This window comes from Prosopis cineraria, unplaced genomic scaffold (genome assembly GCF_029017545.1).
Source record: "Prosopis cineraria cultivar Desert tree isolate PC_DT_omini unplaced genomic scaffold, ASM2901754v1 PC11, whole genome shotgun sequence".
NCBI classification, from domain to species: domain Eukaryota; kingdom Viridiplantae; phylum Streptophyta; class Magnoliopsida; order Fabales; family Fabaceae; genus Prosopis; species Prosopis cineraria.
In genome coordinates this window covers 25876728-25900753 of record NW_026555342.1, presented here as the reverse complement: position 1 = coordinate 25900753, position 24026 = coordinate 25876728, and the positions used below count along the sequence as shown (strand labels likewise).

Genomic DNA, 24026 nt, shown 5'->3' with positions numbered 1-24026 from the left:
AGACACCTGTTGGTCATCTGCAACGAGTGCATAAACCATATTAGTCCATACATGCTACAGCAAGTACTTTGTAAAGGGAGAAGTTAAAGATGATATCCTGCTTATTGTGTAATAATTCATCAGACGAAAGCTCATTATCAAACACGGGAAAACATGAATCTTTCTGACCGCATGCATGCATTCTTTTATTTATGTAACCAACTAAGGATGGGTTCACTGCTGTTAACACATTAGGACAAAATTCATTGCTAAACTTCATTGAAAGACAAAGGTGTAGACTTCGAAAGGTGATATAATCAACTAACAGCATAATTGGCTGGACTTGATATGTCTCAATTCATGCAGCATAGGAAATGCTTTTGCAGTTCATTTAATGAAAAACTGATGTGCAAATGAGATAAGCACTTACATTTGTCTCCAGTCTTACATATATTGACATGTCAACCTATTTAGAACGGTGATTCGTAGGACAGACATAAACCAAGAATATTAACAGCTACTAACTGCATGCATGCATGCATGATTCCATGTCTTATTCATATATCATTTCTTACAAAACTAGCACATTTCACTGTCAATCATGGTTACAATTTAATGTAGGTAATATTTATACGCATGCAAGAATATGTTTACCATGAATGGTCACTTGGCACAGATTCTACTGTCACAATGAGCCAAGATAAATTAATGATTTCTAGATTTATACAATAAATGCTTAAGTGGTAACTTCTCAATCTTCGATAAGACATCTGAAATACTAATTATCCTTGATAAGAACCTCAAGCTAGGGAGTTATCAAACCACTCTTTCTAAAATATCTGGAACCGCCGACTTTCCTTACAAAACCAAAGACATCTGAAACACATTGTCAAAATGATCTTCAGTGGCTTTGCTAAATGTAAAACTCATCATCAAGAGTTCTTTAGTACATAGATGCTAACCACAAACACGAATCTCTAGTCACCATTCTCGTCTTAATTCATGAACAGATATGATCTTGAAGAAATATTCATCCTTACAACTTGGCCAGTCATGTATGCATGATTGGGGAGTGAACTCTATATGATGTAGTGGATGAATTGCAAGACCACCAACGACAAAATGAAAATGGTGTATGAAATAATTTTGCTTCTCTCTAAGTCGATTGCAAAATCGCTCAATGAGTTCATCACCAAATACTGAAAACACCATCCGGGTTAACTATTATTATTTGGGGGGATTTTTAAATGAAAAAAGAATTATTTGATATGGTTTTCCAAGTCATTCTTTCCTACAATATACTCATTTTTTCTGACTTTTAATTTGAGAGTTGAGACTAGATATCATATCATCAATGTATATCTACAAATCTTGTAGAATGAAAGTAATAGATTACAAATCTCTTCTCTGTCATTGGTCAACATACTTTGGTATAATGTTAATTATCCTCTCCCATTGGTTAATTAATTATACACCAATCTCTTATCTCCCATTGGTCAACATACTTTGGTATAATGTTAATTATCCCCTCCCATTGGTTAATTAATTTTTGTATAATCAATTTAATTTTAATCTAATATTAATATTATTATTTCATTGGTTGATGTGATTGAATATTTTTTTTATTAGTTGGTATAATTTAATTTATTTTTTATTTATTTTAATTGATTTTTATTTTTACGGGATGATCAATTTAGATGTGATTGAATTTTTTTTATTGGGTGACAGAATTTAATTTATTTTTATTTATTTTAATTGATTTTTATCTTTTCACGGAACAATCAATTTAGATGTGATTGAATATTTTTTTTGATTGGCTAACAGAATTTAGTTTGTTTTTTCATTTATTTAATTGATTTTTCTCTTTTCACGAGATGATCAATTTAATTTTTGTCTAATATTAATATTACTATTTCATTGGTGATTTGATTAAATATTTTTTATTGGTTGACAAAGCTTAATTTATTTTCATTTTATTTAAATTAATTTTTATCTTTTCACAGGATGGAAGCATTAAATTCTATTTTAAATTTTCCCTGAATCATCTATCATGGGAGCATTAACTATGTTGTTTCTCATATTCTCCATTCCCACTAGAGAGTTTATGTTCCCAATACAGGAATATATTTGCATCTCCTAATCTTATATACCCTAATTAATGATTTATCAACCATTCTCCTAAGTGGGTTTGTTGTCAATGGTGGAGAGTTTGGTCAATGTCAGGGAGAGGATGTCCGGTTCATCCACATACTTCTTGAAGAATTCAAGAGCTTGACTTCGTCATGCTTGAATGACGGCCTTTGGGATGAATTTCCTTTTACTGGGTCCATTACCATGGTGTCCTTCATAAGAACATTAATAGTGAATTCACTTACGATTGGGCATTATAAGGAAAGGCATTTCAATTTAAAACAGGTTTTCACTTATGAAGAGAAATTGTAATGTCATGAATACACAGATCGTATTTATGTGTATACTCATGCAATGCACGATCATGCTTATAGATTTATAAAAGAACTCCCAAAAATTTAGCCATATCATATGTATCAATATCAATGATATCAATTATATTTGTTTTAAATTTTTTAATTTCAACTCATGCAATGTATGGAAACTGTCTAGTTATTATTAAATTACGTCCTCTCACTCTTTAACAACTTCTCACTTAAAAACATGAGAACCTTTAATGGGTACTTGTTTTGCAAAAAGTATACTTGCTTTCATACAGACGAGAGCGACGTGAAACGCATGAAAAAGGGGATGGCACAAACACATATTTTATTGATGTGTGATGAGCACAAACGGAAAAATAATAACCATGAAAAGAAGAGAAAGCATACAATTGAATGCAATGATGTGTCTGTTTAATTTCTAGGCTCCTTTCTCTTCACGACAAAACCATTAACAATAATGTTGGTTACGTTTTAGCTTTGATTATCAACTCAGGAAATAAAGTGACTTCATATTTATCTTTATGATCATCCGACCTTTCTCAAGTTCAGCTGGGAAGAAAATTCTCAATGTGAAGAGCATAGAATATTAGCTTCGATTCTTTCTTGGTCCACTTCCTCTGTTAACAGCATTATATTTAGGACGAATAACAATTAGCTCCAAAACTTTAAATTAATAATAGTTAAGTCCTCGACAATTTTTTTGAATAAGTTGAAATTTAAGCATCAAATATAACTCTTAGATTGTAACAAGAATTTACATTTGTAATTGTTTGAATTAATATTTACAATTTATTTTTAGAAAATTTTGCCCAAAACTATTATATTAATTCAACCTTTTAGGACCTAACTGTCAATTTTTCATATTAATTTCATACTGAGAAACAACTCATTTTCAAGTTCGGATCTTAATTTTTTCAATTGAGATTAATTATAGTCTTAATCCATAATAGTAATTTTAATAGTGTCTTTTATTAATTTTTCAAGTGAGACCTATTCAATTATTTTGTTCATCTACTCGAGGGCATTTTTTCAAACTTATATATTTTTAATTTCAAGTAAGGACTATAGTTCATTATTATTGAGCTTTCAATAATTCAAGATTTTTAATTGTAATTAATGATCTTATAGGGTCTTTAATTGTCATTTTTCAAAATTCATTTTCCCAAAAAAATTATCTCCCCTATACCCTGGGTTCATGGTTTAATTAGGTGGTTTTTGTGTAAAAGTGTGAAAGCTATGCCATGAAGATAGCTTTTTTCTGTTTTTACAGCTTCTTGTGATAATTCAAGACAATCAACTATCAACAAGGACTCCACTTATCATCTTCCAAATTACGCAACATAGCTATATAAATCAAGCCTATTCATAATTGTGTGGATGCAAAACGGCTTAGAGTTGAAACCGATATTTTGCTTAATTTATCAGATCTGCACATCATCCATTTCACTTTGTTATTTGTTTTCCTTTGCGATCTCATGCATCCACTATATGTGTATTTTTTGTTGAGGAGATTAGTTTGAACTTGGTGTGACTGAAAAATTCGCCCTTCAACTTTTGCTTGCCAATTTTCAAAACTCGAGTTTACTCAAGGCTATTGAGTTTGTGGACTTCTTCATAACTGAAATAGTTTTCCATTTTGACCAATCAATAACCACATTTTCCTTTCCATCAAATGCTATACTGACCCGTTAGTTTTTCTCCTCCCCGAGAGGAAAAAATAAAGGTGAGAAAAAAGTTTTTTCCCTCTATTTTCTCCTCTAATTTTCCCTCATTTATATTTCTTTTTTCCCATTCCAAAGTCTGAAAGTGTGTTTAGAAAAAAAAATTGTCAGAAAAAGGTACAATTTTTTTTAACGAGGAAAACTCCCTCAATGTGAGAAATAAAAACCACGGGACCTAGTCCAAAAAGAACTCCACTGTAATCTAATCAATATATACAAATAAGTCTTCAACATTTATCAGCCACGCACCCTATTCTTTTTTTTTTTCCTTCCTTTTTTTTTTGGATAAAAACTCAACCACTACTCACTTTGTATACCAACATATAGTGAAGATCACTACAATGATACGGCCCAGCTAACAAATTTGACTACACTACTCTAAATACTTTATGAAGTTTTCAAGAAATTTAACAATTATCGACAATCAAATCTTCTGCTTGAGATGAACTCCTAGTAGCATTGTGGCTTTCTTCAAATTGGATAGACAAGAAGACCACTTAGTGTCTATATCTTCCAGCTGTTGCCTTGCATTTATTTGGTCTTCCACCACCATGTGAGACTTCTCTTTCTTCAGTGCCTCAAACTCCATTATGAATCCTATGGTGTCATAAACACTCTTCTTCTCTTGCTCTTGAAGAGATAACAACTTCCTCTCACACTCTTCAATTTCTTTTTCTTTGTCATGCAGCTCAGCTCGCAACTTAGAGATCTGCTCCTTCAACTCTGCTTCCTTCAATTGACCCTTAACCATAGAATTCTTAGCTTCAGCAATAGAATTCTTGGCCTTGTTAATGTCAGATAAAAGAGTTTTGGCTGCTTCCTCTCGCAGTGAGCGTTGTTCAATCATATGCTTCTCCTTTTGTTCAAGCTCATTGAATGATTCAATGGTGGCATAGGCTAGGTTGAAGGAAGATAGAACATATCGGATTTCTTGCTGCAGGGAGTGAATTGTAGCTTGAAGGCCATAAGAGGGAGGTCCATCTTCAAAGCAATGGGAGGACAAGATGCTGAGAGAATTCTCAAGACGAAGTCTGTTTCCTTCTGATGTAGCTATTTCATTAAGACTCATCTTCAATGAGGCTTCCAAGTCAGTAAGGGCCTTACTTGCCTCGTTATTATCTTTGAGATCAGCAATGATTTTAGATACATAAGACATGTCAACTTCTGTATCAGCACTTTCCTTCATTATTTTGAATAGCATCATCAGATCATGTTCTTCACATTGTTGAGGCTGCTTCTGGTCAATCTTAATTTCTTCATCAGTCAAAGTCTTCTCATCATTGACCATGATTTCATCCTGGGTTGGATAATCAATAAGACATAAACATCATTCTTACCAATAAAAAAATGTTTACTAATTGTAATATCTTGTTCAAATTTTAGAATTAGCAGAAAAAATTTGAAGGAAAAAATGACAACCTGAAACTAATTCAATATATGAAGGACTTACTTCTGGAAATTCAGAAGTTACAGATTGGTTTGACTGTGAGCTCTTTGGTTCTTTGTAAGTAGCTGATGAAGTTACTACTTGGGGTTTCTCAGGAGTAGAGATTGAAGGGATCTAAGACCATGTAGTAAGAAAAATTAAACTCAATGAAAATCAATAAGATCCCAATATTATTGCTCAAGTCAAAGGAGAGGAATGGAAAGGTAATAATTTACCAGTGGAAAGGTCATTTTTGAAGTGGGAGGAGGAATTGTGAATGCAGCTTTCCTTGGTGTCTCTTTAGAACAACATTCCTTGGTAGCTTTTGCTATAACTCTTTGAGGAGCTCCATTAGGGCTTATACCTTCTTCAAGTGCTTCTTTATCATCCATTGATTCCTCAGCACATGACTCCTAAGCAAAGGAATGAATAAGCAACAATATAATACATGAATACAAGCATAATGCAAACATACATACATTAGAGCAAAAAAGAATGAAACAAGCCTACATTGGTAGAAGTTAATATGCATGGATTTGACATTGTTAGTACGGAATAAGTTTTTGAGTTACAAATGTTGAAACATACACCATCTTACAATAAGACTAACTCAAACCCTCAATCCTCTAGGACAATCTTTTCTCAACCTCTTTACTCTTTAGGCATATCCCTAAAAGGATGGAAGACAAACTTCTAAGCCTCTTTATGCATACTTGAGAATACCTCATTTTTCATAAACTCCTTCTATTTGGCCTGAATCTACCCAAACACTCACCCTCACAAACTCCTAGGAATAGCTCCACAACCTACCAACATTAGAGTCTTCCACGTACCTCTTTCTATCTTTTATTAACAACTCCTCCCATAGGAGCTTTCCATGGATGCTTAAGCAAACTTGGACTATCAATGAAATGCTCCTCCCCTCATTTGTTGACATTTTTCAAATCATTAAAATCATTATCAGATCCTATATGTGGTAGAGCTGGTTGACCTACTATGATTCTTTCACTTTTGGCTTCATGGCAAACCAAATTCTCCTAGCTAAATGAGCATAAATATGCAAAAAGCAACATAAGGTTATGCTATTTATCATAAATTCAGCCCATATCAAGAAGGACCATATTCTCACATCTAGAGATTTATTTTCTGATGGAACAGCAGATATTGTTTGTGGTGTGATGCGTGATTCTGAATTCATGATTTGATCAGTTTTTCTAGCTTTATTTAATTTAAAACCTCCTTGAATGCTCAGCCTCATAGTTTCCTCAGCAATCTGTTTCTTAGCAAAGAGTAGTAATTTAGTGTTGAATTTGATTACTTTCAGTGCCATCTATCTAGAAATTATATCCTTTAATAGCTAAATTTGTAATATAAAACCAAGTGGTGCATTAGAGGATCCTATAAATTCTTATACTAATTAACTGAAAGGAGCTCAATTAATGTACAAGTGAAGGAGTTCGCTGGAGATTTGCTCTCTAAAATATCTGAAGTAGACGATGGAGTTATCATAATTTGATGATGGTTTGGGCATGTACAAAGAAGACCAAGGGAGGCACCAGTGAGAAGAGTGGAACATATAACTTTGAGTCCGATTAAGAGAGGTAGAGGAAGGCCTAAGAGAACACTCTTTGAAGTTGTTGAACGCGATCTCTTAATTAATAATATTCCTAAAAGCTTGATAAATGATAGAGCACAATGGCGTCTTGCAATCCATGTAGCCGACCCCACCTAGTGGGATAAAGGCTTGTTGTTGTTGTTGTTGTTGTTGTATCATAAAAAAGGAACCTGTACATGCTGTTCATTTGCTTCTGGTTTAGTACTCCATAAGCTCACAATATACTAATGGACAAAAAACCATTTGTTGGTTGCTTGAGTCTCTTCTAATTAGTTTGCCATAAAAGTCAACTTTCATAACCAAGTGCATTAGAGGGTCGTACCAGCTCTTGTATATAAAAAATAAATCATTACTATTGAGATGTTTTGGCTTCTACATATTACTACTTAATTGGAAATGTTCAACAAATGATGCCTAAAAGAAATGATGGTTACCCTATCTGAATTAGATGATGGATTTTCTGCTGCATGTTTACAATAATGTTGTTCTTCAATAATTTCGTTGGTCGATGCTTTTGTATTCTGCACCCATAAAGTATGAAGAAATAGCTAAAGAAGTTAAATCAATCAAGAAGAATAACATTTATTGATTAGGGAGAAACTACCGATTGTTTGAGTTTGTTATTATAGAAGCATAATGTAAATACCTCTTTCATATGTGGCAACTTACTACTCTGTTTTTGTGTTGTGAAGTCTTTTTCAATGATCTCCTTTGGTGTTTCTTCACTCTAAAAAACAACAAAGATATAAAAAGAAGATAAAATGAGTTTTGAAGGTATTAATAATAATACCTTAATAAATCTTAGCTCAAAACAGAAAATCTTTATTCATTTATGAATGAGACGATAAGCCAATAGAGAAATCATTAGTTGTTATCTTCAGTCTACTTGCTTATAGAAAAGTATAACATACCTATATATTTTTGTGACAAGCACAAACTTAAAGGGAGAGCTCATCCTAAAAGATTAATCTGATTGGATGAGAGAGCTCTTTAAATTTATAAATCTCACACCACTTGTGAGGCTCCCCATTGTGGCACTCATGACAATATCACCCCATCAAGAACTGACAAACCTAGCGGCTCTACTCCATAGCACTTCACTAGGCTTCCTGCTAACCAGAATCATCTGTAGGTATCCATTTCCATGACACGGCCTTTCAATAAAAGCATCAATGTAACGAGCACAAGTCCAAAGAAATAACCTATCCCAAAAGATTAACCTATTAGGTAAGGGAGCTCTTCACACCACTTGTGAGGCTTCTTGATGTGAGACTCGTGAAAATGCCAGCCCTAATTTTGATGCTCATATTATGTGCAATCACCGATGTGGGTTTTGATTAGCAGGGGGCCAAGTGAAGTTCTGTGGAGTGCAGCCACTGGGGATGTGGGCTCTTGATAGGGTAGCATTGTCACGAATCTCACATCGAAGAGCCTCATAAGGGGTGTGATGTTTATAAGTTCAAAGGGCTCTCCCATTCAATCGGACTAGTCTTTTGAGATGAACTTTCCCTTTAGACTTATACTTGTCACATTGATGCTTTCATTAAGAGGCCGGTGTCATGGAAAGGACTATCCACAAAGGGTTATGACAGGCAAAAGGCCAAGTAAAGTATCGTAGAGTGGAGCCGCCAAGGGTGTCGACTCTCAATAGGGTAGCATTATCACTATTCCCACATCAGGGAGCCTCACAAGTGGTATGAGATTTATAAGTATGAGAGGCTCTCCCACTCAATAGGTTTGTCTTTCAGGATGGGCTTTCTCTTTGAGCTTGTGCTCGCATTGTTATGTTACGACATTGTTGAGTCATTTTCAATAACCACTTGTGGTCTTTATACCATTTCTTGCTTATAAATCATGATTGTTTCATTCTTATCTTTTCTTCTGCCAACTAACTTATCCTTCATGAACATGAATATTCAAATGACTGCTTATAGGTAATTTTTTTTTTCCAGATAAAAATGGTGATAGTTCCTCGAGGAGATTCAATTTGTAAAGGCATCTACATGGAAGCTGCTTCCTCTACCAATATTTAACACAAATCCGCATAAACATTGACCCTCACTATTCCTGAGAACATATATTTCTACAACCTGCCGCAATAGAGACCCTTTTTCCATTCTTCTTCTACGTATAAGTTAAAATCTCATTCCTCAGGAGCTTCCCATGAAACTCAAGTGAACACTGACTACTATCAGTGAAACGTTCCTCCCCTCTTTTGTTAACTTTGTGTGAATCATTGGAATGTATACATATATGTGCTTGAGCTTGTTAATATATAATAAGATTCCTTCACTCATGGCTTCCTAATTTGTGAACGAAATCTTCCTAAATGAACATGAATATGCAAAAAGAATTATAAAGTTACGTCATTTAGCATGTAAATTGAATCCATATCAGAGAGGACTTGCTTAACAAGTTCATTTGCTGCTGTTTTTTGGTACACTATAAATTTAGCATGTTTGCGGAAAGAAAACCTTCTGATGTGTTTTTAACTCTGTTTTAATTTGAGTATTGTCATCGTCAACTTCGATAACCAAGTGCATCAAAGGCTCCTACCCATTCTTATAGATAAAACAAAATAATTTTTATTAATAGTTTCTGCTCAATAAATCTACTAATGTATTTGTTGAGAAATGAACCTTACCAAATCTGAACTAGAAGATAGAGTTGTTGTATTTGAACTAGAAAGCTGTTCAACAATTTCATTGTTCGTTGATGCTTCTGTATTCTGCATAGCTCAGAAAACATGAATATGTTGCTAAAGAAGTTAAATTAATCAAGAAGAATATTTGGCCAAAAAAAAAATAAAGAAGAATATCATCATTTATTAATTATAGTAGAAACTGTTTGTTCATTTGAGTTTATGTTATTATTGAAAAGCATAATTTACATACCTTCGTTAAATTTGGTAATTTACCAGTCTGTTTGTCTGTTTCGGAGTCTTTTTCAGGAATGTCCCTTGACATTTCTTCACTCTATACGACAATATATATATATATATATATATAAAGATAAATCGAGTTGTCAAGTTATTAATAACCATAATGTATCTTAGTGCACAAAATAAAAAATTCTTGATTTATTTTGAACAAATAAATAGGCCAATAAGGTAAAAGAGAAACCGTTAGTTGGTTTCTTTAAGTCTAGTTGATTATACTAAAGTATAATATACGTACATTTGCCAAATTTGGTGAACCATTGTTCTGATTTGGCATTGTAGAGTCTTTTCTAATAGCCTCTTGCGGTCCTTTTTCTTCAATCTGAACAATAATAGTAGATATAAAGAAGTAAAATAGTTATCCACTCAACAAGTAGGAAAATAAAAGCTAGAGTACGTCACTAATAAAAATAGGAATCATAGATTTGAAATAAAGTCATCTTCCTACTAATTGTAAAACCTCAATTTATTTCCACTTCCACATTGCTAAATGGTCGATAGAAGTTCAATGAAAATACAAGTGAAAGTATTTGTTGAGGAATGACCCTCAATATTTTAATCAGATGATGAAGTTGTTGCACTATTAGAAAAGTATTTGTTGAGGAATGAGTTGCTAAATAATTCAATTCGTTAACAAGCATATCATACATTATTTATTGAGCGAGAAACCATTTGTTGGTTTATGAGGCTGCTTTGTTTACAATGAAGCACAATGTTTACCTCAGTCGAATTTGATAAACTACTGTTCTGTTTGTGTACTGTGGAGTCATTTTCAGCAATCTCCTTGGATGCCTCTTCACTCTAAACAATCACAAAACATATAAAAAGAGATAAAATGAGTTGAAATCTCATAAACTTTATAAATCTTAGCCAACCAAAAAATAGTTTCTAGAAATATTGACATCATCCCAAAATTTGGAACAATGGAAGATCACAATAATTAAGAGAAGTATAATGCATATACATTTGCTAATTCCAGAGAACTATTGCTCTGTTCTGATGTTGTCTTGTCTCTCTCAGGAGCTTCCTTTGATTCTTCTTCTTCTTCTCTCTAAACAAAGATATAAAGAAAATCATAAGTTCAAGTCACTAATAAAGGTAGAAAAAAGTGGTTGATCCATTGATTTCTACCAAAATTAGTAGCAAGGCACATTTTTGTTTATGAATTGATCAACTTGATATATTTTATCAAAGTTTGGTGTGAAAATTATCATTTTCGGTTCCCTGTCCCTTGTTTATTTTCACTTCCATGAAATTATGTTATTTTAGCAAGTTTGGTACTGACCTTGAAAGCCCAGTTCAAAATCTCAGATGTGTAGGAGTAGTAGTCTTCATCTACAAAGTTTGTCAGATCATTTCGTAATGTTCTATGAACATCAAATACTGCCCAAACAAAACAATTTCATTATCATGAGAACAAATGATAGCAGTTAGCAATTGTGATTAACTGTGTGTGTGTGTGTGTGTGTGTGGATACTTACATTCACGGGAGCTGGCATTAGCTGAAGTTAAAGCAATATTGGGACAATGATGCACAAGACGGACTTTCACACTTTGAAAATCAATTCCTTGGCAGATAGTATGAAGAGTTGGTAGATTTATCAGTCTTAATGCAAATAGTTTTGGAAGCACATCCTTCATGACCGGCTCTTGTGGTGTGCCCTGCTCCCATCCAAATACTTGCCCAAGATCAGGGGCATCTTCTATGTTCAAGAACATGAGCTGTGGAAGCTTGCCACATTTGGAGATGGAGAATAGGCATTTCAATTTCTTGCAATGCTTCACTTTGATTCTACGTAGCTCTGGGAAACATTCTCTCCTTGTCCCATTCTCTTCATCCTCAATGATGCTCACGAGCTCTTCACAGTTTGATATGATTAGGCTGCTCAACTTTGGCATGTTTCTTGAGATAGATGTAGACAGTAGAAATTTCAATTGTCTGCATCCTTTGAGTTTTAGCGTGGAGAGATTTCGAAAGCTCTGATAATTTTTAGACCCCTCACTTATATCCCTAAAATCAGGCACCTCTTGCAAGTCGGGAAGAGGCTTACTTTTCTGCTTGAGAGATAATGCCTGTAAATATGATTGAGATACGTCAGTACTAAAGATTCTTTTTATGAGATCAATCATATATAACAGAAAAATATGTTGGAAATAGGTATACCTTTTTCCTCGAGAAATCTTGTCTTTTATGTCCGCCTTCCAAGAAATCTTTAAAAGTTTGTATGAGAAGTTGCGGACATTCTCCCAAACTGATATCTTCTACATATAATGCCTTCACATGATAGTTTTCAGTGCAAATATGAAGCATATTGGGTACATCTCTTAGGCATAGATCTTTTAGAGCAGGGAGATTTAGTTCAATCTTATCGCTATGATTTTGATCAACATGGCATTTTCCAAACACATATTTCAACCTTTGAGCCTTCCTAATGTCCACAGATTCCAAATCCTTAAAGTCTTTTGAATAAAATGCTGGAAATATATATTCCAAATGGTTACAACTACGAACATCAACACATCGTAATTTGGGAAAGATGGAGCCCACATTTAAATGATCATGACCATGCCCCTGGAATGTTACTATGTGCTCCAATGCATCACACTCTGTGACTTCCAATTCTTCCAACAATTTCAGTGACGAGGCAATAGATAGGGTAAAGAGTGATGTTAAGTTAGGAAAGCCCATTATCTCAATCTCTCTTAAATTGCATTGATATGAAATTGGTGTAAAATATTCATGAGTTGTACTGGGAATAGACTTCGACTTTGGTGCCTGAATTATACAGAAACATGTGATAAGTTTTCAGCATTTTAAATACTTAAATAAATGAAAAGTGTTTGGCTTAAAAAAAAAATAAATCAATGAAACTTACATGAAGCAAAATTTCATGCTTAAAAATATATTAAAGTTTATCTACATTGATACCTGTGTTTGAAATTGCGTGAGGAAATATCACTTGTGTCATAAGCTATGTCAGTATTTAAGATTGTTTTGAAGCAATCAATCTTAGACTAGAAAATCAAGTTGGAAATATGCTTACCTTTCTCCTCAACAGATCTTGTCCTTTTCGCACATCAACTGATAGATCTATAACAGTTTTTAAGGGAAGTTGTGGACATTTTTCCAATCTAATATCTTGTAGAGATAATGCTTCCACGTAATAGTTTTCGGAGCAAATACTAACCATGTTTGGGACATCATCAAGGTACAGTTCTTTCAGAGCTAGGAGATTAAGGTCCATATGAACATTATGCTGCTGACCAAAATGACATTTTCCAAACACATATTTCAACTCTTCAGCTTTGGTGACTTCAATCCGCTGTAAGTTGGGAAAGATAGAGCTGTCATTCGTGCGATCATGACCATGCCTCTCGTCTATTACTATCTGCTCAAGCGCACCACACCTTATTACTTGCAATTTTTCCAGCAATTTCAATGATGAGGCAGCTGATAATATAAAGAGTGCCTTTAACTCAGAAAATCCCTCTATCTTTATGATTTTCAAAAATTTGTACGGGTATAATGGTGGTGTAAAAAGCCCATGAGCTCTATTCACGACATGTTTCTCCTTTAACACCTGTATTACACAAACGTGAGATGTTTCCCAAATTAAAAAAGTATGTGTTCATATGTTCTATTGCAGAGTTAGAAAAGTACTTTTTGTCTGCGAAGAGTATGCAAGGCGAAAGAAAAAATAGAGGAGAATGTTTTTTTTTTTTTTTGATAGTCTAGAAGAAAAATCTAACCTATCTAATATTTATATATAAAATGCTAATTTTCTATATAAAAGTAATTTAAATTAGAAAATATAATTGAAAATTTTCTGTTATTTTATTTTAATTTGAAAATTTAGATGCAGAAATTACTTTGCATGTACGACATTTCAGATACTATATTGCAAACCAACATGCATTCTCTATCAATTCCTAATGAAACGAACCATAGCGTCAAAAAAGAGTGAGAGATAAGTACCTGCGTGTGGTCCAGCTGAGTGGCCTTGGCATCTACACTTGAGGCACTTGATTTTGACCAAAAACAGCATATAGGGCCCCATGATTTTTTCACTTGGGAAGGCTGAAGGGGATCATAGTCTTGATATATGTTGATGAATTTCGGTACATTTGCAATTTCTATTTCTTTTAGTAATGGGAGCATGATTTCTTTTTCCACTTGATTCAGTCCTCCCTCCTCTAGACATTGCCCAAATATGTATTTTAGCTCATTACACCCGTGGATTTTCATGCTTTCTAGTAATGGAAGGTCTTTATGAGAACAAATTGGCAATATGACTTCTAGTCCTTGACAATTTTGAATCTTGAGAAACTTCAATTTCGGGAGCATTGGGTCTTGATTCTCTTGATTAGGATCTTGATGATCATCCTCCTTCTGCAGCTCTGCTGATCTCTCATCACTTATTAGGCATTCTAGCTTAGAACATCCGCTTATGTACACATTTTTTAATTGCTTTAGACTCTGAGCTGTGGATGGATGGAAAAGACATGTCATTGAACAATCATCTATTTCTATAGACTTGAGATTACCAAGCTCTAGCTTGCTCTTAAATAATGTACCTTCTAGTTCAACACAACGACTTAAGTCTAGCTTCTCGAGTTGCTTGAGAAAGCTATTAGGATAATCACCATGACATAATTCCCTCATATGCATCTCTTTAAGTCGTAGCTCAACTAAATTGGAGAAGATAATTGCATTAGATCGAATGCCATTTGTATAGATTAGGCATTGTATTGCAGGCCAAGATCTCAAACAAAGCCTAATTAAGTCATTCATGCCTCCTTCTTTTATTTGAACCATATCCGGAATGAGATTTGTCCATCTTGTTTCATCACATTCTGTTAACTCAAGAATCTCTGCTCTTGCTGCCAAGGATTTTATTGTGCTTTCAGACAATATCCCTTTTAACTTGGTTGGATTGAAATATCTTTTTATTGAACCATCCAATTGAAAAGAACACCAAGAGGAGCGGCCTTCTATATGATATATTCCAAATTCTTGAAGAACTGTAATTTTAGAAGGCTTTGCATTAATGTTAAGATTGACATCATTTGAAAGATAATACAATACTTCTAACTTCGAGCATCTTTCAATCACTTCAAATGGATTATTCCTTTCCACTAAACAACGTACCAAGCCTAGCAATCTCAATTTCTCTAGTTGGCTGACATCAGTTGGCAATTCAATAATTGAACAATTAGTCAATTCAAGAGCCTGGAGTTTTTTTAGGTTTTGCAAAATAGATATATCACCTAACTTCCAATTTGTTAGGCATAGTGTCTGAATATTTTCTAGAGATTGAATGGATTTTGGCAGTGACGAGGCCAAAGTTCTCCCATACTTAATCTTTGAATACAAAAGCAAAACTCTAAGTCCCTTTATGCCATCAAAGAATGCATCTCGGACTTCCAAAGAACCATTTGCATTTACCCATACTAGAAGAACCTCAAGATTGCTACCCTTTAAATAGTTGGAAAAGTCCTTTATGATCCAAGATGAATATTTGACATTCTCCCTCAATTTTGTCTCCGGATCCATGATTTCTTGAACCTTTTCATGTGCTATCTGTTGGGCTACATCACGAATCACGTCATGCATTTTTACACATCCTTCTCGAGCAGTCAACAATAAAGCAGAACCGACGAGTGTGGTTTTTATTGAAAGCACTTGACTTCTTGCTATATAGTAGCTGTCATCATTTCCACAAAGTCCCGAACCTATAGCAATTTTGCTTAGAAGCTCTATAGGTATTTCATAAGCTCTTGGGAATATAGAACATATCTGGAAGAGATCTTGGGCTCCTGCAGCTAGATGCTTGAAACTCAATCTCAAAGAATTATAAAACTTCTTTGCTTCTTCATCAGCATTCCCATGCCTTAAGGATGCATCCTTTTCTGTTGCTGCAAAAGCTTCCTCCCATTCTCTTGGATCCTGGTTTCTCAAGGTTTTTGCTACTGCCACAACTATAATGGGTAACATTCCACATTTGTTCACAATTTTTGATGCTGCCACCTTCAATCTATCACGACAATCATTTCCACTCTCACTGGCATGAGATAGGAAAAGATCCACTGCATCTTCCTCAGGTAAGACCCCTAGTTTAATGGTCTTTTGGCATTTCATGCTCCTACAAATATTATCATAACGTGTGGTTAGCAAAATACAACAACGGCCCTGGGTATGGATGCCATGGTGAATCCCTATATTCTCAAGATTGAGCTCTTTCCAGACATCATCAAGAATTATGAGTAAATTTCCAGCGTTGGCAATTCTAATCCATATTTGTTCTGCATGTGTGAATTTCTTCTCATCCTCTAACTGCATATCCAACTTCTTCGCAATCTCATCTCGAATCTTTTTTTCATCAACAGGGTTGGGCACTTCAATAAAGATGACTTTATCAAATGCCTTTGAATTCTCAACTTCCTTACCAACTGCTTTTGCCATTGTGGTTTTCCCTGATCCTCCCATTGCTTGCAATCCAATCCTACATTTATTGCCATCTTTCAATTCCTCCCTAAGTTGTTCAAATATCGAGTCTCTACTTTTAAAATGCATAAACTCTTGTGAGTAGAATTCCATGCCCGGACGTTCGGCTGAATAAGCAACTTGAGAGAAGTTCTCGACTTTCTCCATTATTATTGGAATCTCTCGCGTCATGCGCTCTAATTCCTTGGCCAATGAACATTGGGAAAAGCAACCAAACCATTTTTTTGGGCTTGGTTCTTGTTGACTAAGTTTTTCAGCTCTTTGAACCCAATGCTTAACTACAGGGTCAATTTGAGTCTCGTTTCTTGTTTTGGCTTCTTTTATCTTTATGTCCATCCTCTTCACTGCGGCTGACAATTGTCTTTTTTTCTGTTCAAAGTCATCAGCATAACTCTCGTAACAACACAAGTATGGAAGTTCCTTCATTACTTTATCTACCAATATATCTGTACACTTTGTTGCAATAGCGCTGGCACCGATTTCCGCCATCTGTCAATCATAATGAGATTACATTTACCCAAAAACAAAAAAACAAAAAACAAAAAAAATACTACATAGTGATGCCTAGGTGCACACTTACTAGGATCTAAGATTTCAATAGCATACAAAAGAAATCATAGCATTCAAAATCTTATTCATATAGTGCAAAATAATTAAAGCCTTTTTATTTTGAATGACAAAATCCATCGTCAATGAAATTTACAATGATACAGTGTTATGAGTCCTGCATTAAAGAACTTTGCTAGGGAAATGTGGTTTATAACTTATAAGCGTAAGAGGCTTTTTCTCCTAACAAGTTAGTATTTTGAGATGAACTCTCTTTTGCACTTGTACTCATAATATTGATAGAATTTCGACAAGTAGGTGTAGGGTTTTGGCTGGTAGGTATTCATTCTTAAATCGAGGTGCATTGTTATAAGTTTTATATCAGAAAACTTCACAAAAAGTGTGATTTATAGCTTAGAAGTGTAAGAGGATTTTTCTCTTAATAGGTTGATCTTGGTTCCTGAACAAAGATGCATTGTTATGAGTTCCATATGCGAGAGCCTCATAAGAGATTGCATGGTTTACAAGTATAAAAAGCATGGTTTACAAGTATAAAAAGCTCTTCTTTTTAATACGCTACTCTTTTGAGATAATTCTCTCTTTAAACTTGTGTTCATTGAAAAGAAGCATGGGAGACTGTAGAAACACTTGATAGTTTGGGATTGTGGAAGTGGCTGCAATCCTTGTCACTCATGATTTGTTTGTGGATCCTAAACCATTCTGGAGGCTGCAGAAGGTGGCATGCGTGGGTGCTCCCTGTACCGCGGTTGGGGGCTTTGGAGGGCAGTGTGGAAGTTGGGTGGCAATACTTTCAAATTCAAACTCTTATGCATCATGTTTTACTTTTAACTAAGCTTTACTGCAATTGTATTTAAGATTGTTGTTTATGCACTCTTGTTTAGACTAGAAGTACCAGTTACTAGGAATTTGTATCTCACTTCCCCATTTCAACAATTTCAGGTGCGGATTGCAGCGATCAAGGGAAAGCACCTGTGTAGAGGTCTTTTCGCACTTCATTCAAGGATCAATCAATGAAAGAAGCATTTAGTAGCTTTGTAATGCTCGTTTATTAAATTCCTGGTAATATTTCAATGACATACTATGAAATGCAACACTCTAATGCTCTTGATGATCGTTTGCTTGTGTGTGGTTTCTTGATCTCTAGGCATGATGCTGGCCAGACTAACTTTTTGTAGTAACTATTAACCTTGTTGCTCTGTGATTGGATGGATGTTATTAGTGGTACGATAGAATTGATTCTAGCTTGATTACGGATGATTCGTAACCTTGTTTATGCATGGATATGATTGATCTTTTGTTACAATTGAATTTGCATTCTTTGGCTTGTCACCATAGTTAAAAACCCCTTTCGTTATAATGATTGTTTTAGAAAACAAAGTTTGAAATTCAGGACACAATCCTAGCCTCGTAAATGATTCTGGGTCTTTATTTGACGTGAGATGTTTGCCTTTGTTTGTTAGATTGTGTGTTGTTGGATTGTCTTGCTTTTAACCTGTAGTGAAGGGCGTTATATCTCCCATCCTCACCTATTTAGGATGCTATTTAATTAGTTACAAAATATTAAAGTATATGACATTTAAGAAAAAGAATAATAATTTAGATGGAGAGTTTTGTATTAAATACTATAGGAAATGGTTTCATAATAAAAATAGGATAATGTAATATTTAATTTCAATGGTTTATTGGAGAGATCATATCATAATATTAATATCACGAAACTCTATACTTACCTCTTGTCCAAATATTTCAATGTCTTTGATCGGAGGGCTCTCTTTCTTGCTTCTTGATTTTCCCCTAATCAAAGGGGAAAAAAAGTTCAGGAATCAATATTCATAAACTTGTAAAAAAAAATATTTAAATTTTTTAAATTTTATTATACTTTCACGAAATTTAAATTTTATAATTAAACGTGCCTGGAAATTACAAGTTTGCAAACAACTTGGTGGGATTAAAAGAAGGGTAATCATTGAAAAAAAAAAAGTTGACTATTACTAATCTGTTTTTAAATATAAGAAAAAAAAAACAAACTCCTAGTTTTAGGAAGTTGATTAAGAATAATAATTAAGAAAAAACTTATATATACTTAACTTTATATATTTAAAATGTTTATTTATTTTTTCTGGAAAATTTAACATGTTTATTTTTAATTAAATCATGACAAGTGTATCTTTTAAAGATTCTATAACAATTTCTTATTATTAATACTCCCTCTATTAAAAAATGTAAGACATTTTTTGAATAGTTGGATATTAAAAAATATATGATATTTTTAGTCTTTTGAGATGTAATTTTTTTTTCCAAAAGCGTCCCTATTGACAGTAACTTTATATTTATTATAGGATATTTAATAAGGGTAAATATGAAAAAAAAATAATGTTAGTTTGAAAATAGGTGATCACTTTATTGGGGATAAGATTCAGTTAAAAATGTCTTACATTTTTAAACGGAGAGAATATTATTAACACATTAAAATTCGACTGTCTTAATTTGATTAGATAAAAGAATATTAAATATATAAGTTTAAAAACATAAATCTTACCCTAATAATTATATATGAAATTAAAAAGTTTTGACTAAATTATCTCCATAATTAATAAAATAAATATGTCGCCTAAAAATAAACTTTGACTTTATAGGAGCAATTTGAAAAAAAAATGTAATAAAATACTTTTTGGAATGTGTAATTTTAATTATAAAAAAAGGAAGCATATAACGGTTTTTATTATAATTGAAAACAGAGGGAGTATTCACTTAAAAAAAAAAAACAGAGTATATCTTTGTCTAATATTTAAGATTAAATAGAATTTTAAAACATTGTCCTATATTTTTTAGCCAATCATTATTTACTATTGATCCTGTGACAGTTTCTGTTATACCTAAATACGGATGACGTGCTTTACGGGGTTTATGCAAAAAAATTTTCTCAATTTATAAAAATTAGATTTTGGGTAATTTATGACAACCCATCTTATGCTATATAAAACTTATACACATTTTATATTATATATTTTTTGGAGTGAATTAACGCGCATTATACAAGATGTTTTGAAAAATATAATAATAAATAAACTAATTTTAAAATTATCTTTTTTTATTTTACTCTTTTAATCAGTGCGTGTCAGTTACTCAATTTCAAAATAAAGTAATAATCTAAATTCATAACTCACTTGCTATGACTGCACAAAAGACTGGATGGGACTGGACTTTAACCTAACCCGGAGTCTGATCCTTTTCATGAAAAGGACTGGCTTAAGTAACCCATAATCCGGTCTGGTCCTGTGAAAATTCGGAGATTACCAAGACTGAACTTGGTCTATAGGACTAAGAGACTGGTCCTGTTAGTCCAATACTCAGTTAGCCTTTTTTTTTTCTTTTTTCTCTATGATGACCAATAATTTATTTCAACTTAACAAACTCAATTAAGATAATAAAAACACTTATAATCATAATAAATCCATAATAATTTCTAAAACCAAGTCCAAACTCCAAATGATTTAAATACATAACTTCAATAAAAAATTAGAGGAAAGACCGAAAATAGATCAGATGAAAAAAATTAGCAAGAACAGAAGTAATAAAAATTAACCCACAAACATATTCCTTCAAAGTTCAAACAGATCAAGATCAGAGTGCAAAGTACAAGGCAAGGGCTAGAGCTTTGGTGCACTGAAGAAATTGAGAATGAGAGCAAAGTTGAGTGAGTGGCTGAGATGCTAAGTGCTGTTGAGTAACAGTATTAAGGTTTTTTTTTTTCGATCAGTGCAAAGTACAAGGCAAGATTAAAACTTTTTTTTCTAAGGCTTATTAATTAATAATTTATAAATTAATTTTAATTATATTAAAATAATTATATAGGATCAAACCGAACCACTTAATCCACATGTTTGGTCTCTAGTCTGGTCTTACTCAAAAAATCAATCCTATCTTTTTGATTCTATAGGACCAACATCTGGACAAGACCAGATTTTCATGGGTCGAACCAGACCGAACAAAATCGAGACTTTTGCACAGCCCTACCGCTTGCATTGCAGAGCAGAACACAGATATACATACCTCAAGTTTCAATGCTTTTCCACTATGCTTCTTCCGGGAATGCCTCCTTTCTCCTTCTCCTTTTTTTGGGGTCCTTTACTGGGTTCTCTGTATTTTTTTTTTTTTTAACTTTGAACGGTAAAAATGAAGACATTTGACAGGGATTTTTTTCTTTAGGAGGAACAAGAACCAAAAGATGAACAACGGAAACTGAAAGTAACTGAAGAGAAATATCAACACATATTGGGACTCAAAAGTAGACCACACAATTTGTATTTTCTTTTCTTTTCTTTTCTTTTAGAATAAAGAAGAACAATAACAGGACGACAGTGATTAATGGAGAGATAGCTCAAAACTCTAATCACTGGATAGGTATCCTTGCGAGAAAATTCATTTTTTTTTTTCCTTTTTCAATGAAGAAGGAGAAGAATTATAGGAACTAGATAGAAATCAAAGTAGAGATACAAACAGACCACACAGATTGTCCTTTTTTTTTTAAGTTTTTTTCTTAAAACAACAACAACAACGATTAATGGGACTCTGGAGATTAAAGAGACAGGAACAAAGCAAAAACAAAGAAGCAGGGCACACGAAGTGTTGAAGAACAAGAATATGTATGAAGGACAACAACGAAATATACAGTGACTGAAGATCAGCAAAATAAAAACAGCAGCAGCAGCAGCAAGAATTGTTAATAAGTGAAGAAAAACACAAAAGGAAGGATCCAAACGCAGACAAGGTAGATCTGAGAGAGTGTTGAAGAAGCGAGGCAAGAGTCTAAAGAAGAAGAAGATCAACAGAAACCGTTGTGACTGAGATTGAACACTGAAATTGCTGAGAGGAAGCAGAAGCTGTAGTGAATAGCGAACTGAGAGAGCGTATTTGCTCACAATTCTTCACCCCAATCAATCGTCTCAACAGCAGGCTCCAACATTCAATGATGTGTTTGAAAGGGTGGTCCATGTGTGAGTACTGTATATCAAGACTGTACATGATATTTTCTCCATCCGCCCAAAACTCTTGATATAAGCCCTTGTTTTACTCTTGAATGTCGGCTATTAGAATAATTATATAACTTAATTTATTAATTATAATATATAATAATTAAACAAATTTATTAACTATAATATAATATAATAATAAAATAATAACATTAAAATTAATATATATTTTCAATCTGATTGAAAATATAATTAAAAATAAAAAATAAATTAATTAAAAATTAAATTGTGAAATTAATGCATTCGTGATATATTACATAATATATGTGGGCATATATATATGTATGTAAATTGGTCGACATGTTACGCTCATAAGTCAAGCTTTAAAAATTTTGACTTGCCTATTTAACTAAATAGATTTAGTTAAAAGCATGAATTTAGTTTGAGTTTATTTAATAAATAAATTAGATTGGGCCTGAAGTGGGTCAAAATGTAAGCTCCTGATAGGAGCTTGACCTATTCCTATCCCAACCCAAGAATTATTAAATAGAGACAGGTGCATATTTTTTAATATTTTTATTTTATAATAAATTCTTAATATTAATATTAATGACATGTTAAAATATACTTATCTTAATTTAATTAAATAAAAATATATAAAAATATATAAAATTAATAGTATACTCCCTCCGGTCCTATTTGTAAGTCATTTCTACCAACCTCATCAATATCAATACAATAAAAGTACAAGGAATAAAAGTACGTAAAATTTCAAACATGCCCCTATATAACAAATCTAAAAAGTAATGTCCTGTTACTTTTTCTCTCTCATGAAGGGTAATTTTGGAAATACCTCTCAAATATTACATAAAAAGATGCACCATGATTTATAAATGAGACCAAATGCACCTTCTAAAATGAGACTTATAAATGGGACCGGAGGGAGTACAAGTCTTTCCTTATGTTTGCATAAATATAAATATTTTACTTTAAGCATACACTCTCCGTTAAAAAATATAAAATATTTTTAATTAAATCTTACCTCCTAATAAAATAGTTACATACTTTTTAACTAACTCTATTTTTTTTATATTTACCTCTATTAAACACTCTATAATAAATATAAAGTCATTATTAATAGGGCACTTTTAAAAAAAAAGCAATGATTACACTTTGAAAAATTAAAAATATCTTACATTTTTAAACATCCAATTCTTCAAAAAATATTTTATATTTTTAAATAGAAAGAGTAATTAATTATTATTTACAACTTGATCTCTTAATATATAACTTAATCTCTTAAGTCAATGTATTAGATTTACAAATATTCTACTAAAATTTACAAAATAAATTTTGAAATTTACAACTTTACTAAAAAAGAGGACACTTGTAAGATCTAGAATGCAAAATTATAAATTCAGAGAGTTGACTTATCCATAGAAAATAGTTAACATCATTAATCTCTTAGCTCTATAAATCTAAATTTACTAATTTAGAGGGAGAATGTTTCATCTGAAACAAAGATTTTCTTTCAGGCCAGCAAACATAAAATGGTCTACTGTTTAGCCATTGATTTTGATTTACCTTATTTTCTCTAATTAGAGTAAATTATTATGTGTTTTAAGTAATTAAATAAAGTCAGTTACAAAAATGGTGGGGCTCACACGAAGAACAGAAAGAACCGAAGAAAATAATGCCATGGGCGTATGGGCATGGGGAGAGATTATCAATCAATATCCGCTCCCGGTTAGCCAAGAAAAGAGCATTTCTATATGAACGATATATTTCCTCCTCTGTCCCTGAATCACAACATGAAATGTCTAAAAAATTACTCCCTCCCTCCAAAAAA

At 33.0% G+C, this 24026-nt stretch overlaps 1 protein-coding gene across 8 annotated transcripts; it reads right to left on the bottom strand.

The window, feature by feature from the left end:
• Positions 1 to 4336: 4336 nt before the first annotated feature.
• LOC129285702 (uncharacterized) lies at positions 4337 to 22208 on the bottom strand. 8 transcript variants are annotated; one of them, XM_054921504.1, is made up of 18 exons: positions 21258 to 22208; positions 20372 to 20480; positions 18935 to 18998; positions 14109 to 17126; positions 13177 to 13713; positions 12297 to 12908; positions 11614 to 12205; positions 11418 to 11515; positions 11097 to 11183; positions 10853 to 10933; positions 10371 to 10454; positions 10089 to 10169; positions 9839 to 9922; positions 7841 to 7921; positions 7629 to 7715; positions 5816 to 5992; positions 5604 to 5714; positions 4337 to 5450 (listed from the first exon to the last, which is right to left on the bottom strand). In XM_054921504.1, exons 4-18 carry the CDS (start codon positions 17124 to 17126, stop codon positions 4578 to 4580), a joined length of 6603 nt encoding a protein of 2200 aa, XP_054777479.1. In that variant the 5' UTR covers positions 18935 to 18998; positions 20372 to 20480; positions 21258 to 22208; the 3' UTR covers positions 4337 to 4577. The 8 variants fall into 8 exon arrangements, with proteins under 8 accessions (XP_054777479.1, XP_054777478.1, XP_054777483.1 ...); XM_054921503.1 differs by lacking the exon at positions 20372 to 20480; XM_054921508.1 differs by lacking the exon at positions 20372 to 20480 and having other exon boundaries at positions 13321 to 13713.
• Between the last annotated feature and the right edge of the window lie 1818 nt (positions 22209 to 24026).